Source organism: Lathamus discolor, chromosome 6, assembly GCF_037157495.1.
Source record: "Lathamus discolor isolate bLatDis1 chromosome 6, bLatDis1.hap1, whole genome shotgun sequence".
In the NCBI taxonomy this organism is placed as follows: domain Eukaryota; kingdom Metazoa; phylum Chordata; class Aves; order Psittaciformes; family Psittacidae; genus Lathamus; species Lathamus discolor.
The window spans coordinates 19374979-19392702 of record NC_088889.1 but is presented as its reverse complement, the minus strand read 5'-3'; the positions used below and the strand labels follow the sequence as shown (position 1 = coordinate 19392702).

Below are 17724 nucleotides of genomic sequence, written 5' to 3'. Positions count from 1 at the left end.
CGGGAAGTAGTTGCTTACGCCTTAGTTTTTTGTGTTTGGATTTTTCGTTTCCTTTTTTTTTTTTTTTTTTTTCAGGGATCCTATTCAGAAGCAAGGCAAAACAATGTGGAACCAACGGGACACAAAGCCCTCCTTTCCGCAGCTTCAGAAACGGCTTTTTGGCGGGTGCAGAATGATAACCTCAAGTCGGGAGTCCTTGTAATAAATAGATGGGCTAAATGAGCTCCTAGGCCCTGAAAGGCCCCACTGGGGAGCACTTCCTGGCAGTCTTTAGGGGGAATTAACCGGGAAGTCCCCGCCGGGTTTATCCAAAGCCTGTTGAAATGACTGACAGCCTTCCGGGTGAGCTCGGGTCCCTCGGTCTGTGGGAACCTCAGCCTCCCTTGGCACCGCTGCTTAAATTACAGGGACGCCGGTTATGCACATCGTTGTTACCTGCTACTCGGCTATTAAGTCCATATTTCTAGAAGTCTGTTTGTTTGTTTTGAGGGAGGGCGGTGTCTTTAAGAGAACTGCTTCAGGCAGGACAAAGCTTTGAAGCGATATCTCCTTGGGTTTTATTTAATGATTTGAGGATTGGAAAGCAGCAATTGCCCAGGGACACTTACGAATAACAGTGTCCCTGTGGAGCTGGGCAGGGAAAGGCTCCTTCCCGCAGATGTTCTCGGGAAGGATGGAGCCTCGCCGGTGTGCCAGGAGCAGAGGCCTCCGGTGGCTTCCAAAAGAACATGCCGGTTTCCATGTGTCTCTCTTTCTATTTTCTTTCCCCTCCTTCATCTCTTATGTGAAGCTAGGTAGGTCATCTGTTTCTCTTTGAAGCTGCATTTCTTGATGGTTCAATTGACTCTTCTGAAAGCAACACTGCATCTGACCAGTATCTGTGCTGCGGGGGGCAGAAATATTCTGTTCGTCTCTTCCATCCTGCTTCTATTTTCCCCATCCTTCATTCTTCCATCAGCCAAGCTGATGTTGTTTTTCCCCTCAACCCTGTGACCCACCCCATATGTTTTTCTTTGCTTACTGACTTAAATCCATCCTCTGCCTTAGTAATTTCAATAGGAATGGAAAAACAACCCCGTTGCTACTGCAGTTTGTATGGAAGTATCATGTTCTAGTTTCTTCTGTGCCCGGGCTGTGATTTTTTGCCTTGTAATGCTGGACCTCAACAAATAAAGGCACACAGTTCTGTTAGCGCAAGTTGGGCTGAGGAGAGTGGCAAGGCTGCCGTGCTCACTGGAGCTGGTAACATTCGCCAGCATTTTCTTCGGTGGGAAGCACTGTTTCAGGACGGGAAATGTGATTACTTTAGTGCGGTTCTAAGCAGTCGGAAGGCTGGGCCGCACCTTCAGACGTGAGGTACGGAGGGAAGGATGCTTTCTGCAGTCCTACACCTGCCCCCCCAGCTGGGCCAGGACCCCCAGCGCGTGGGACCCGGGGGTGGGTAAGGGAGGTTACACGCTGCAGCCTCGTACTGCGACACCCGGTGTGTGTTTGTGTGTGTTTTCGGGAGCAGCCCCGCGCAGCGGCCCCCACCTGCGCGCTCTGCCCGGCAGATGGAGCATCCTCATCGCTTTTCACCCACCGCCGGGGCCGCGGGCCGCCCCGACTCCCTTGGCAACGTTGATCTTCCCCCCTTTACACCTCGCACTGATAAGGGAAACGGGTGTTTCCTGGGGGTGCACGCACCCCCCGGATGTGCCCCCGAGGGGGAGCCCGGGCCCCGCCGGGGGCTGCGAGTTGACCCGCTCGCGATGTGGCCTCAGCCCCTTCTCGCCGCAGGTGAAAGGGCTTCAGGGTGCTCAGCGGAGCGCCCGACAGCCGTCAGCTGGACCGCCGGCAGCCCCCGCACGCTGCCCTGCCCCGGCAAGGGGCGCGGCGGGGCGGCGGCTGAGCCGCTGGCTCCGCACGCTGCGGCCGGGCCCGCACCCTCCAGCCGCCTCCCCGCTCCCTGCCCAGGGCCGCGGGAGCAGCACGGACATTTCCCGCCTCTCTGCGGCGCGGGGTGCGGCTGGCGGTGAGGGAGAGCGGCGAAGCGGTGCCCGGCGCGGCGGGGGCTGAAGCAGGCCCGTCTCCCGAAGCGCTGGGCTCCTCCCGGGGTAGGTTGGCGGCGGCTCTGCGCAGCTCCTGTGCCCCTGCGGGACGGCGGGGACGAAGCTGAGCGAGCGGGGCCGTGGCCATGCTCCGGCCCCCGCCGCCTGACGGCCCTGGGTGCCGGCCTGGACGGCTGTCTTGGCTCTCCGCGCCCTTCCCCTTCCGGCAGCGCCTTGGTCGGTACAGGGCAACCACGTCCTGGTTACTTTCACCGTGCTGATGGCACCCGAGATGCAGAGGGACCACCTCACAGCCCCGGCCCGTGACACCCCTCCGCCGGGGGGACTCGCTCCCCTCTTGTCGCACCGCCATTTTGTGGCGCTCACCCGCAGCCCCTCTGGCATTCCAAAGAATGAGCTTTTCCCCCTACGATTTTGGCAAAAATTGGTTTGTTTTTACATCCCAAGAATTCAGGGAATAATTTGCAGCAATACCCTTTTGTTTGATATGTGCCCGACTGAGTAAACTATGGCAATCCAGAAGATGTTTGATATTCTGAGGGCTTGGCATACGTGCCAGTAAACGCGTTGGTAGCTAGTAATGAAGGCACAGTACATAAAGCACTGTGGCAATGCGCTTTAAAACGTGTCAGGAACAGCGACTTCATAGATGAAGTGTCCTACAATTACTTTAACTCGGATATAATAAATGGAATTGCTGCCAGTCAGGAAAGGGCTCCAGTGATGTTAGAAACTGAAAAAGGCAGCAGGTTTTGAGAAAGAATGGCACGTCTTCCCCTTGAACGCAGGCTCAAGTCTTGCCACAGGGTTCACATCTCCTCACTGGGTTCCTAAAAGCGGTGCTGTAAAGAGGGGCAGAAGAACATAACACGATGAGAGGCATTTTGTTTTTAACGAGAAGTTAGTACAGAAATGTGAACTCCTCTAAAATTCAAGAAGAATCAACCAGTCACTTCAGAGGGTCTTTAACAGTAGTGAATAGCACACACAAAATACGGCTTGCTCTCGAAAGAGCTCTGCTGGACTTATATAAAGCCAACAGAAATTAATACTGTTGCAAGCTGACAATGGGTAGAATTGCACATTTGATTTTAAGGAAGAAATTTACATAGTAGATCGCGGGTATTTTTCACTGCTGTTTTCCCATTGCTGTGCATTACGTATTTCTCTGACAAAAATAGCAGTCACATATAAGAACATCCTCTGAATTCGTCATCCAGGGTTGGGCAATGATTTGATGATGGCTTCCTCCAGTAGCACCAAGAATCGGTCTTTACTGCAGTCATAATCTGGAAGTCATCAACTGTCCAATATTTAGATGTCTTTTGTTTTAGGCCAGTGTTAACTACTGTTTTAAAAATCTGCAGGCATCCTATGGATCACCAGTGCAATTGAATCTCTCAGCCCTTTCTACTAGTGACGTATGTATCATCATAATTCAAAACACAGAATGACATTTGTCATTTGCTGTTATATTACTTCATTTTAACAACATCTGGTATAGCAGGTATTTTACGTATGTATGCTTTTAGAAGCACTGTCATTTTCTGCAACTTTAGCCTTTATATAAATTGTATTGTAAAGTTACAGAAAAAAATGAAACACTCTAGTTCTGTTTCTTTCTATCAAAAAACATTCAACAGCTAAAATTAACTGTCTTAGTGGCTAGATGATAGAATGATATGTATCTTAATAATATGCATCTGTATAGTCTGCTCTGTTGGTCAGCTTTGTGTTATGATTTATAAACCAATGAATAGAAATTCTTTGCTGTTTAATGTTTTGTGCTTTCTATTTTGCTTTCATCTGTGTACCTTCTGTATATGCCCCAATATTTTGCAGTTTTAACGGGAACTGTCAGGGAAATAACCAACAAACATCGTTAAACAGTTTCTAGAGACAGATGTTTATGTATGCTCCAAGCTAATTTTTGCGTCCAAAGGAATTAGAATCCTCTTTTACATTGTGTAAAAGCAAAAATATTCTGCATTCACCTGCGACTCGAGGTAGTATTTCCTCGTCTTTTTCTTAGTATTTTCAGAAATGAGTGTTTCCAGGCACTAGGAATCCAAGGTTTTAAATACATTTGATAAAACTATTATCTCAGAGTTTTTACTGCAGCCTATACTAATCCAGTCACTTGAATTAGATGTTCTGATCCTCACATAACTGTTAGGCAAATTAATTTCTGCTAAACATCCAGCATTTTTAATGCTCCCCCAGCTGCTTCTGTTTCCAAAGTCTCAGTGGCACAGCATGTAGCCTTACTGCCGCTTTAGTTCAATTCTGCAGTTGTTTTCTATTTCACTTTATCCCAGATTAGGATCTCATCCTTATCACCAGTTTGTTGTGGCTTTACTTCTTGAACAGTGCTATGGGTATGGGGAAGCCATTGTGGCACAGTGAAGTACCAGGTAACTTTACTTAATATTGAGTATATCTGAGCGAGCAAGCTGTATTCAGCATGTTCTGATAAAATGTTGATTGCATCCTTTTTAGAAGACTGCATGACTCCCAAACTCTTAAAACCCCTGTAACTGAGTTTGTGCACATAGCAATGCTCTACAAACAGAAGAATGAATTTGTAATAATCTGCTTCCCATTGTATATGAGTTCTGCCTTTAATCACTTATGCATATATCTTCTTATTTAAGTGTACTTTGCAATTGCTACGGGAGGAGTTTACAAAATAGATGAGTAGCTTTTCCATTACCAGCATTGCTGTCCTTAGGCTTAGGAAAATAGATGGAGCAGAGGCTGTACATTTTGTACGCAAGCATCTTTTCTTGCATTCTTGATGTTTTCTAGGAACATTAAGCCTCTCAAAGATAGAACTGCTGCAGGATAAAAGTTTTACCTAAATGATTTTTTTTTTTTTAATGATATACCTCTTTTTTTCTGTAACTGTGCGTTAAACAGTCAATGACTGCATTGCCATTGTTAGTGAGAAATTTGGTTCCACTGAAGTGGTTTAGATAGTAATTCAAATGCAGTTAAAAATTTTTCCCTCCCTTTTATCTTAAAATGTATGTTATTGTCTTGCGATTTTGACTTTTTTGTTGTATCAGTAAAGCTTCTGACTGTTTAAATACTCAAATTGCATTTTTCTTTTGTAGCTTGCACAATGAGTGACAGGCTTTTGAGCAACTTAGACAAACTTCTGCTCGAGTTTGGTGGGTAATTTTGTCATATTTTTAAATTAATAATTACGAATGCAGTACAAATTATGATGTTTTCTACTTTAAACAGTAATACTAAGTCCAAATACTTTTGCAGTATTAAGGTCTTGATATTTGCCTACGTAATATTCTCTTAATTGTGAGGTCATGGAGAGGGGTACTAACTGCTATTTAATAGTAAAATTGCTATTTAGGTATTTTGTTCAAATCTTTGCTGATCAGTGTTTGTGCAATTAATTCTGTACAACATATATTTGTTTCACAGCTCAGCTCATATATATGTGTGTGTGTGTATATATACACACACAAAAAAGCATTTATTTTCTTCTTAGTTTTCCAGCTAGAACAGACTTCTTATGCTAAGGAACATGTGAATCAACAGATAAATTGTGAGTAGTGATAAATTATCATTTTATTAGACACTGAACACACTGCTTTTGTTTCATTAGTCCTGGTATACATATACTGTGTTTCAGGGGCGGAAGCAAGCCTAGTAATGAAAGCTGTCCCGTGTCCTGCTCTCACCCTACCTCATCTTTTGCCATCAATGCTTGCTCATTCTCCCTATCAGACTTTGCTTTTGCTTGTGACTTTTAGCTGATGCTGTTCAGCTGTCTCATGGACAGCCCGTTTCGTGCTGCGCCATTTCCTGCTCTTACTCTGTAGCTCCTCACAGTCACTGGCAGTTCTTTGATTCAGCTGTGCTTACTCAATACATCTGCCACTTGCCTTCATTTCTTTCTTCATGGTTTTTGTTCTTTCCAGATTTGGACCTCTGCCTCACTGCTTCTCTCTGTTCTCTTAAAATAGTGAAACTTCTCTCAGTTGCTACTACCTACTCAAGCCTGGTTCTTTTTTGCCATCAAGCAGCTAGTAATTTTATTTGAAATTCAAAATAATAAACCCAATGAGAAAGTCTTGCTCCACATCAGATTTTTTTCCCCCAGTACTTACAGACAGCTTAATATAATGGACTTATTTCTGGACTGATTTTTTATTTTTTTTTTTACCATACGACTATGTGGAATCACAAGTATTACTGGGGTAGAGAAACTATTCTTTATGCAATCTGAGGATATCTATGCTCATCACTGGTACTTCATAGGCAGATACTGAAGTTCATAACCTTCAGGTAAAAGAACAGAGAGAATTATGGTCTAATTGGTGTTCCTCTTGATGGCAACATCTCTAATAATCTTGACCGGTATGTGCAAGCAAGTACTTACTGTTTAAGAAGATTATCAATATTAAATTGAAGCATCTTAAACATTAAAACATCTGTAACACTAAATCTGGAACATCTAGAATTGTTTTTTAACTTTCCAGTCACATAATTGAACCTTAGAGTTAATTTTTTTGGTAACATTTATGCAATCTTATGGTAGATGAGCATGCTTCTAGGAAAAATCCAAAGTCTGTGTAATAACATGGCACAGCTATTTGAACCTTCAAGATATCTAAATATGTATGAACTCACAACCAGCACTCAGACTTCTAAAAGTTTGGGTTAAATCTTTCAAAAATCTACCCAGAAATAGTTCCACTGATTTAATTTCGTCTCTGTGTGAGTATTAGTTGGCAGAGGAACAGCTGTAGCATTCAGCCTCAGGCTTTTAGTGTGAGATTTGGCAGGCTTTTTGGCAAGAGTCCCTTTATGACCAGTGGAGGGAAATGGGCACTTTCAGGGTGTGATTTGTCTTATCCAGAAGAGAGTGTTTAAAGTAGGTTAGAGAAAGTAAGCTTTAAAAAATGTCCACTTGACTCTGCTGAGTGTACTGGTAGCTGTGGGTGTCTAGTTTTGAAGTAGGTGCCTGCATTGTAAAGTTGGGTGAGATGGATCTCATCCACAAGGTCTTTGCAAAAGCAAAGGGCAAGTAGAACAACTCATACTGGTCACAGAAGTGCTCATCAATAGAAAATGCTAAATGAAGTGTTAAGTGCATGGCTTTACTTATGTAATAGATATTTTGTTAATACAGTTATATCTTGGTAAATCTCAAAATGTCATTTGCAGGCTACTTCCAAATATGCCTGTTTTTTTTTTTTTTAACAGAAATGAAGTTTACGTCAGTTGGCTAAAAGTTGCGCTTTGTGCTAAGTAACAGCAAGTTACTGATGACAGATATTGAAAATATTGAGATATTGAAGACCTTCAGGATATCTCAAAATATAAATCTTTTGCTTTTCATTGACTGATGTTTCTCTGAGAAGTGGGTTTGGTTTGTTGGTTTTTTTTTTTTTTTTTTCAATATAAATGAAGCTGGCATTGAAAGCAAATATATAGCAAGTAGTGCAAAACCAGACCCAAACTTCAGGATGACCTGAAGTTCTAGAGCAGTAGGTCAGACAGCTCAAGGTACATCTTACATAACTAAGATGCCCTTCCTGGTTAAGTAGATGAAAAGGGCAGAATGTCTGTGATTGACCTCAGTTTAGGGCCACCAGCTTTGGTGTATAGTACTTCAGGGCAGCAAAGATGGCAAAGGATGTTTTGGTACTAATAAATCTGAAACCTTGTATGAAAAAATAATAAACAGTGCAGAGAAAAAAAATAAAAGTGCACCCAGTTGCACTCATTGCATTGCAATGTGAGCATGTATGATAGCTCTCAGCTTTTACTTGTGAAAGAGAACACTGATCATGGTGCACAATATGGAGTCTCTACTGACCACTCATTCAGAAAATATTAACTGCCTGATTTTAGAAGAGACAGAATTAAGAATCTGTGTTAAGAATCTCTGCCAATACCCTAGTGCTTGAAGATTTGTTGTTATAATGTGTTTTTTCATTAATTAACCTGTCTCCTATATTAATTTCTTATACATTACACATTCCCACCTTGAATAAATTCTCCTTTTATTTCAGTTACTCTGCTTATAATAACATAATAATTTTCTTATACTCCTTTAGTGATGTTTTTATTTTCCCATTTTTGTGGTCTGCTTTTCCATTCAAAACGTCTGTGCTTCTGGACTTCAAGAAAACCAGTGTTTGAAAGAAACCTTTATCTCAAAGCACCTGTTTTACACCAGTCAATATCCCCAGTTGCAAGCATTGCTGAGAGCAAAGTGGCTTACATTCTGGTTTCCCTGTATGCTACTTCTAGTATCTGCAAACACTGTGGATTCCAAAAAATTACAGACTGGGATGTGGAAACAGCACAAATACTTCTTCCAAAGTCAGTCTCATAATGTTAAACGATAATTAAGGTGCCCACCACACAGCTGAAAACTCCATAAATTGTTGACTCGCCTTGTTGTTGCTTTTCTTAATTGCAGACTCTCCGCTCGTCTGGTGATATTGAGATCAAGTATTTTTGAAGAAATTTTTAATCATTCTGAATGTAGACTTTTTATTTCACGGATATATTGAAAATACATATGCTTAAAATGTTTTTTTAATTTCAGTGTATACTGCAAAAATCACAGAAAAAAAGAACGAAATCGCTAGGCTGCAGGAAGATATAAACAACAGCAATGATGCAATTGCTGATTTGCACCAGCAAAATGAGAGTAGTAAGGAGAGCTGTAAAGCGTAAGTAGAACAGCTTAAAGTTTGGGTTATGGATTGTATTGAGAAAGTCAGTGAGGAAGTACTGTAAAAATATGTATGTGTGTGTTCTGACAGGAATGATGCTAAGGTAAACTTTAGTATTCTCTTATTTTTTTTCAAGCTGCATATCACTAGGTACAAAAATTGCAGTATTGCCCATCCCCTGAAAAAGGAAATTATAGAAAACCAGACTACAGTTAAGTTTGGTTTCGTTTTTTATAATCAGACTCAACAGTTTTCAGAGATCACACAGGTACTGTCTTTGCAGTGTGCTAAAGTATTTAAGTAGTAAGGTAGAAAACTAATTTTTCTATGTTTGGATGCACCTGACTTCTGTCAGATCTGAACATTATTAAGAATACTGTGGGTAGCTGTTTGAATCAGTTGTCATAACATACTGATTTATAGCTTTATCATAAAAAGTAGGAAAAAAATTGACAAGAAAATTCCATTTCTCCTTTATGTTAATTTTTGCCTCCAGTGCAGAATAAAATGAACACTTTTGTAAGTTTCTGAAACCATTCACACTATTTCCTTAGATACCTTTTGAAGTTGCAGATCTGTTGGTGAGTCATAAAGTGTTGAGTGATGCAAATAAAGAAATAAAAAATAAGGGTAGAACTAAATTTTAATCATTGAATTCAGTGAGGTTTGGCTCAGGTCCTACAAAGAATAATTAATGGATTAGTGTAAAAAGACTGAAAATGAGACCTAACTCATTAATGAATACATGTATTCACAGAAGGACAGTGATTGCAGAAGAGTAGAGACTTTGTCAGAAATTATTGAAAATGTCATCTAACGATGTACTGAAAACTGTGATAAACAAGCCCTCACCATAAAATCAGACAGTTAGAGCACTTACGTAGTAGAATCATCTTAAGCTTCTAAAATTTATTCTAGTTTATACTCCTTATGTATTGGATGTGATTCTACTATTGATTTTGTAAATTCAAATATTGTTTTGGAGTTATGATTACCTTCATAGTTGACTAATTGCCAGTAATGGTCAATAGAGCTCTCAAAGTACCAACTTTTTGTTGGGATTACTAGACATCGTAAGTATATTGAAGCATATTTGCAGACTTTGAGCAAAAGATGCAAGTTTTACATTCAACTGGTGTCCTGGGTTTACCAGGAGGCGTTTTGCTCCTTCTTAGTAACTGGGGCAAGCTCTGTGTTTTGACTTCCAGCCTGGGCAGAGAGCTGATAACACCGATTGGTTTTAATTGTTGTTAAGTAATGTTTATTTTGGCCAAGGACTTCGTGAGTCTCATGCTCTGCCTGGGATGAGGGGAGGCTGGGAGGAAGCAGAGACAGGACACCTGACCCAAACTAGCCAAAGAGGTATTCCATACCACAGCAAGTCATGCCCAGGGAGGTAACTGGGAGTTACCCGGAAGGGCACGCTCTCTCTCCGTGGGGGTCGAACTCGTTCGGCGGTGGTATCGTATTCTCTTGTTATTTTCTCTCATCATTATTATCATTGGTGGTAGCAGTACTGATTTGTGTTATACCTTAGTTACTGGGCTGTTCTTATCTCAACCCATGGGAGTTACATTCTCTTGATTCTCCTCCCCATCCCTCCGGGAGAGGGGAGGGTCGGGGGGGGGGGGAGTGGACAAGCTGTGTGGCTCGGTTTAAACCACTACAACTGGTCTACAGGCAGTATGATACTTGAGACAAGAGTGTTGAGATACTGGTGTGTTTTCTTAAGAAATTGATATCGGTCTGTGTAACAAAGAACTGAAGGCACAAAATGACCAAACTGAAATACATATTTTTTGGTAGGTAATGACATATTTCGAATTGGTTTCTTGAATGATTCAAACTAGAGCTCTTGATCCCAGAACAATAAGAAGCGGTGGAAATACTGCTGTTGGAATTCCAATTTTACTGCTTGTCTTCTATTTTTTAAATTTGGGTTCAATGATGGTGAGAAAAGAAAAAGGAAGAAAAAAAGCCAAATGAGTTCAGAATGTTGCTAATTTGTAAAAGAAATTGTTGTCTTGTTCCACTAGCTAAGCTACAGGATATTTTTATCACTTTCAAATTAATGTGGATAAAGACTTTTTATACCCTAGCTAGGAAGGGCAAATAAATGTGATAGGTACCAAGAACCTCTGTGGAACAGTGATTCATTTAGCTAGCTAGTAGATGAGCTACTTTAATCCCGTACACATTACGTTTATGAAACAGTGTTCTTGTTTTACATGTTTTTAGCATGTCTTCAGAATTGATGTGAACATGAAATGTAACGCACAACAGGGTTTGTACTTTGATTAATAAAAGTTCTGTGGCTTTTCCATTGCTTTGTTTTTTTTTTCCTTTGAAGAAAGGCATGGAGTTTTCTGAGTAAGATATCACTATAATGTTTGTGTGCCAGTGCATTTTTATATATGTTGTTTTCTACTTTTTAAAAAATACGTGCCTTTTAAAATTCAGCTTTCTCCTGAATTTGCAGTAGATACGGTGAAATAGCATTTTGTAATAGCATTTTTAATTAACAGTGGTGTCAAGGAGTTTGTGCCAATAGTGCTAAATTTCCTGAAAGGATGCTGCAATGTCTTACTCAGCTTTTTTTGTTGACAGACTTTACTGTTGTTAAAAACATTGATTGTATGTTGTGTTATCCCACCACTTGAACTTTGAAGTTATTTGACTTCAGTTCAACAAATCAGTTGCCAGGTCTTTATTCTTTTTTTCATTTATGGAAATTGCATTAAGTTAGCCTCTATTTTATTCCACCTTTCAAGTGATGGTCCAAATGCTCTCTCCTGTCCAGTAATGAATTACTTGGTTTGTTCAGTTGCAGCCTTGTTCTCTATTGACATTTCTCTCCTTCTCCTTGTCAAGGTAACTCTTTAAATGAAACTGTGACTGCTGTCCCATATTCACTTAGTCTCTTCAGTTCTGATGGATTTTTTCTTCTTCTACTTCTTCAGTGTTTAGCTTTGATAGTATCTATGTATGTGTCACTAAAGTTGGGTTTCGTCTGTAGTTTTCCTAGGACAGATAGTGCCAGTCAGAAAAACTTCATTGGAGGTGTGTGTGTGTTGCCTTACAGTAGCTTGTACTCTGTACAAAAGTTGAATTTATGGATCACTTTAAGCCCTGACTAGAGAGGATGTGTTATTTTTTTTCTACAGAAGGCTCTCTTGGAGGGAGCATGTGATTTTTTTTTTTTTTTTTTCTCGTGAGAAATAGAATATCTGTCCTACCTGAGCCCAGACTGCTCTGATGTTTTGGCCATCATCTGAATCTCAGTTCCCAGCATCTCAGAATTTGCCTATTGGCAAGCTGTCATTACAGAGGTTTTTGTTTCTGAACAAGCAGAGTGTTTGTCAGTAACACCTAAGCCTATTCAGCTCAATAGACTTCAGTCATTTTTCTGTTCTTTCCCTTGTCATCTCACAACAGCTTTGTGTCTGGTAAGTCTTATTAAGGTATTACTTTATGTTTAGAAACTTCATGCACACAAATTCAGAGGTTTCTGAATTTGTTTCTTACCATCTTTAACTGAGCAACATCTTGGCCATTTGTTCAGTTACAGCTTCCTGTGAAAATGTCATTTCTGATAGCTGTTACCTCAGATGGGAGTGTAGGAGATATCCAGGCCTGTATGGCTCATGCCTCTTACACCATCTTTTTTCAGGAAGGATGCTTTCTTTTAAAAGACCCATTATATGCTTCCCCTAAAGAGCACATCTGAATTTCACTTGAATCAGGAATTTGCCTGCTTCTCTAGAGTTCCCACATCCAAGGAAGAGGCATATTTGCTACCTGGATGTCAAGAATGTAATGTTAGCTTACTAGTCCTAAATCCTTCATGTATTCCCTGGAGTTGCCATGCTTTCAGTACAGTCTACAGCATCCGGCTGTAGGAAAAGCACTTTGGTGGGCTGCGTTATAGCTCTTACATTATAGAAGGCTACTGAAGTTAGAGGAAGAACAAAAAATGGATTTACTGTGTTTCAGACCTGTAGGGGAGCTACATAAGTGGAGATCCAGGCTAAGCATTACCAAATGTGGACCCATCAGTTTGCTCTAGAAGAATTTAATTATGAGCCGGGTAAAAGCCACTCAGCACCCTTTGTCTGGAGGCAGGTTTCTGGAATGGGTGCATTTAACAGTGTAGACATACTATATAGCCAGGTGTGAACTGCATCAAATACGAAAATATATGTGGATGGTGACTTGGAGGTGGAAAAGAATGTTACCTGACAGCAACTGAAGTTCAGTTCTCATCTGACATTAATTTATCATTAGCTATCAGCTGGAATGTTTTCCTGTAGGGGCAGAATTTGAGTTCACGTCTAGTCAGTAAGGGGTGGCATGTGCGCCTGTGACTCCAAAATGACACACCAGTGCTCCCAGTGTCTGAGCTATTGTACTGAAAGACGGCATCTCTTTCTGGCTGGTTTCTGAGTAGGACTAGCAAATGGAGAAAATTCTGAGTTTGTGACTGCTGTTTGCATTTAGGTATGAGATAGGTACTGGTGGTATCGATGAGAATGAAGCTGTGTGTGTTTCCAACAAGATCAACATATCTAGAGGATTTACTGATGGTGCTGTTCTGAGTACCTAATGTGTGTATTTATTAGATGCCTAGTTGCTTACCATTAGTTTCCAGAAATTTGTGAAGCTCACTCTATTTGTTCCTTAAAAAGTGCTTTATAATCTTTGTTCATTCTGTATGTATATATTCTTGAATTTGCAGCTTGAAAATCTGAAGAAAATAAATGTGTGAATGTAAAACCTTTCTAACTAAAACTGTTTGTTTGACTTTCAAAACATCAAGTAAATTGTTTATGCTAGTAAGCTAGATAAAGTAACTTCATGTCTTAATTTCTGAATGGCTTTTTGTTAGGAAGGACCACTTACATGCTTGCTTTCTTATTTTTTTCACAGCTGGAAGCCCACCTATGCAATTCTTAGCCAGCATGAAGAATATTTGAAAAATGAACTTGAAGCTTTACAAGAAGCTACAGAAAATGAGAGGTATCTATGATCATGTGAGATGAGTTTTCTATCCATAGTACTTACTAACCAGTCCAAACTGATAAGCGAAGATAGTGCAGTCTGCATCAAACGGTTGTTGTAAACTTTTCAGGATAATGGAAATGACTAAGTAATTAAACGAATTTTGGGTTTACCTTATTATAAGGTTGTATGATATATTGTAGTTACCAATGGAATAGGATAAAATTATGGGTTCCAGATATGGGTTCTTCAAATTCAATTGCTTCCCAAGTGCGTATTATATTTTTTTTCAGAATGTTGTTCTGTTGCCCGCAATCTCAAGAAAAGCCCAAGAGATAAAAACAATGACTGTTTCAGCTTTGCCAGAAATATGAAATAGAGCGTATTTACAAGAGCATACATAAATTTTAGCTATGAATTTTTTTTTTTGGCCATTATTATGACTTATCTTCATATATACTGTGATTTCGGTAGTTTCAGATATTCAGGTTTGGGAAGACTTTTTTGAAAATACACAGGGTTTATGTTTTTTTCAGAAGCATCATTTAATTGAACCTAAGCCTTTAAATCATATATAGACTAAGTAAGAGAACAATTAGAAGTATCCAGATAATTTTATGATTTTCTTTGTGAATATTAATTGCATGTGATTATTAGAATATACTTTACTTGTATATTTGTATTTTGGTGTTTATTCTTCAAAATGACCACAAAGCATGCAAATTCAGTAATAGGTTCTAAAAACTAGGTGAGTGGCTTGGGAAAGCCACCGGGTCTAAAACCATTTAAAGACCAGTAGTGGGTGATGTTCTTGTCAGTATTAATTGTAAATTCAATCCTGTTCAGTAAGTGGCATTTCAGGTGTTTCATCTGCATTAATTAGATCCTGCATCTGAAAGAACTGATTATTTGTGCAGTGTAGCTGCCTACATTCAATGGATTAAAGAACAATCCCTAAAGATTTTCCCTGCAATGTTCAAAACGTGTTGTGCCAAGTTAACCTACTGAAGTTCTGTTTAACACTCATGTAAAATTCATCTTCATTGTACAGAGGTTGCTCACCTTCACTGATATGCTTGTAAAGAGGAAGAGATTGGCTAGCCCTATGTGAAAAAATCATGGCAGACCCACCTAGATATCTAAATACCAAGAGAGAAGTGTAACTCTAGGTAATTTAAAAAGTTGGCTTTGGTTCTTTTAGAAGTGTTCTTTTTGTCAGTTGTCCAATACAGGAGAAATAGCATGCCTGATAGCCTTTAATTAACTAATTTATCTGTCATCTTCCTGTTCAGAGCTCTGTATTTGGTGAAAAAGAAGGTTAAATTGGCTTTCTAAGAGTATAGGAGTAAGCCATTTTGGCTTTAACTAATTTGAGCTGACAAGCCAAAGAAGCATTACTTTTAAATTGCTTCTTTAGATTATTAATTTCAACTCCATCATGAAAGTGTTTTCGTGAGCTTAATTATAAGACATCATGACTATAAATCATAAAGTAAATTTAGTCCACATAGTTTGCAGAAGTGGTCTCTCAAATATAGTTGCTCTGTACTGAAGCGGTCAATAATGTATTCAAATCACAAGATGTGCAGTCTGCAAATTCTGAATATTATTTAAATTAGGAAGAAAAATAAGTACATTTAGAACTTTACGCATTGAATATGCTTTTTAGCCTGGCATTTGAGGTACTGAGGACATACTGCTTTAGATGGGAAGATGTTATAAAAAGATGAGCAGATCAGCTTGCATTTAATTAGGCACTTTTTTTGTTTCGTTTTTATTGGTTTCAAGAACACATAAGAATGCTTATGTGGACTGGAAATTCATCCTGAAAATAAGTGATATGAGAAAGGAAAGAGGAATGAATCGCTATCCACATAATGTTCAGGACTTTTGTGGGTGCTTACCTTTTCTAATTGTCATTAGGACTATTTCTAATCACTTTATTGTGAACAGGGCTGAATTCTGAATAGACTTTGTTTAACTGTGAGAACTGGAGGGTGTGAATTAGCGAGGAAAAATATAGAAAATGGGGACAGTTTCTCAAGACTGCTATGCTATGCTATACTGTACCATACTCTACTGTACTGTACTATGTATGGCCATTAATATCAATATGTGGAAAATACTGTAAAGTCTGAAGTTTATTTTCAGAAGCTTGAAGCGTACCTGCTAGAACTAATTGTTTTGCTTACTTTTATTTTAAAATATTGTTTGTAACACATTCTTAATTGTGTATCAGCTAATTTATTGGTTGCTTAGTTATTATTTGTAGAACCTACTAAATTAAATAGACATGAATGTTTCCATCTTTCATACCTGGGAAATTTTGTACACTATATACAAATATTCAGTAAATCAATAAACTCAGATTCCCAAGACCATCTGTACAGAAAACCAAATAGATTAAGGTAATTTTATGCATGAAGTTTGGGAAGTGTCAATTCCTTGGTTTCACGGTGTTGATCTGCAACTTCTTTCCCCTAAGGAAGTGTATTGAACTCAGTCATTTTAACAGCAACTGGTGCCCCGAGTGTAGTTTTATTTGAAAATTATGATCTTACTATTTTCTCCTGTGACTTTTGTTTTCCCTTTATAAGAGTAGAAGCTTCTACAATTGAATGTGGACACAATTTTTTTTGTCTTCTGTTGCCAGGAGGCAGCCAGGAGTGTCTGCCTTTCAGTCATACTGCATTTAGATGATTAGTAGCAGTTTGAGGTAAAATGGGTTCTTTAAAGAGGAATACCATATGCTTCACAAGCAGTGGGAACTGTTCCTTAATGTAGGCTTTATTCATGGTACAGTTAAAGAGGTGGGTCTCTGACTTTAGTTGCTATTCATAAAGGAAGTTCTGGCTAACCTACAGGTATACTAATAACTTTGTATTTTAAAATTTGCCTCTCTATTATTCACATAACTTTTTTTCTAGAGGATGACATTTTCTTCACTTCCGTGATTTTATATCGGTATATTCTAACATCAAACAACTTTGTGTGGTATTTCTTTCTCAGTTAAATGACCAGTCTGTGTGAATGATGCATGCTGGATTTCTGTATCTGTGATATCTCCTTACAAATATGTGCCATCTGCATAAATGCTAACCATCAAACTCTTGTTATGTATTTTGCATATGCCTAAATTTATCTTTTTTTTCAAGAATATGGAGCTTAGAATACCAGCATTCTAAAACTCATAATCTTTTAATTTATTTTTAAGCAATTATTCAATTTCAGAGAGAAATATTGCTATTGGGCATTGGTTGTTATTGTTCATAATTTTAAGACTATTAATATTTAACTCTTGGGAAATACAGACTTCTTGCAGGTCTAAACTTAGATTACCTGTGTGTGACAAGAACTAGTTTCTTGATTGTATTGTTAATTATTCAACTTCCCCAAAAGATACTTTTTTTCACTCAAAATTAACTGTAATAGAAATTACATCTAACAGCATTATTGATGTAATAAGAGACTCATCCGAGTGCGACAGCTGAATATTTGATCTGCTGTTAGCAAATCTATCCTGTAAATTCCTTGCTTGAGTGAGAAAACCTGGGGGGGGAAGTCTTTTCCAATATAGTCACTTTAATTGATTTAACACAAGAAGGTGGCTGTTCTATGAAGTAGCACTATTCTTTCAAAAAATAATATTGATCAGTTTTCATCTTGATGAGTTACATCCTGTTACTTGTAGTATTTGTTTTTATAGTACAGTAATTTCAAAAGCCCATTTGAAGTTTTAAGAAATGTCATGAACATCAATTGGTGCTACCTACTTCTATAATTTGTAGCTATGTACTCACATGGTGTCAGTGAAATTATATTAGTGTAACAGTAATTTAGAGGGCAGTCCTACAAGAAGCTGAGTATTCTGGCTCTTTGCCAGTTGTACACTGAAGTGTTTGCCTAACCTTAAGCATGAATTGTCCTATTGTTCTAGTGTGACTAATGTGTGTGTTTAA

General features: G+C 39.1%; 1 protein-coding gene across 1 annotated transcript in view; it reads left to right on the top strand.

The window, feature by feature from the left end:
* Positions 1-1986: 1986 nt before the first annotated feature.
* Positions 1987-17724, top strand: part of C6H14orf39 (chromosome 6 C14orf39 homolog) — a 34876-nt gene continuing 19138 nt past the window's right edge. Inside the window, exons 1-6 of the mRNA XM_065685203.1 lie at positions 1987-2096; positions 3419-3472; positions 5168-5224; positions 5563-5619; positions 8638-8764; positions 13694-13783. Coding sequence (XP_065541275.1) covers positions 5176-5224; positions 5563-5619; positions 8638-8764; positions 13694-13783 — 323 coding nt within the window. The 5' untranslated portion in view covers positions 1987-2096; positions 3419-3472; positions 5168-5175. The remainder of the gene's footprint in view (positions 2097-3418; positions 3473-5167; positions 5225-5562; positions 5620-8637; positions 8765-13693; positions 13784-17724) is intronic.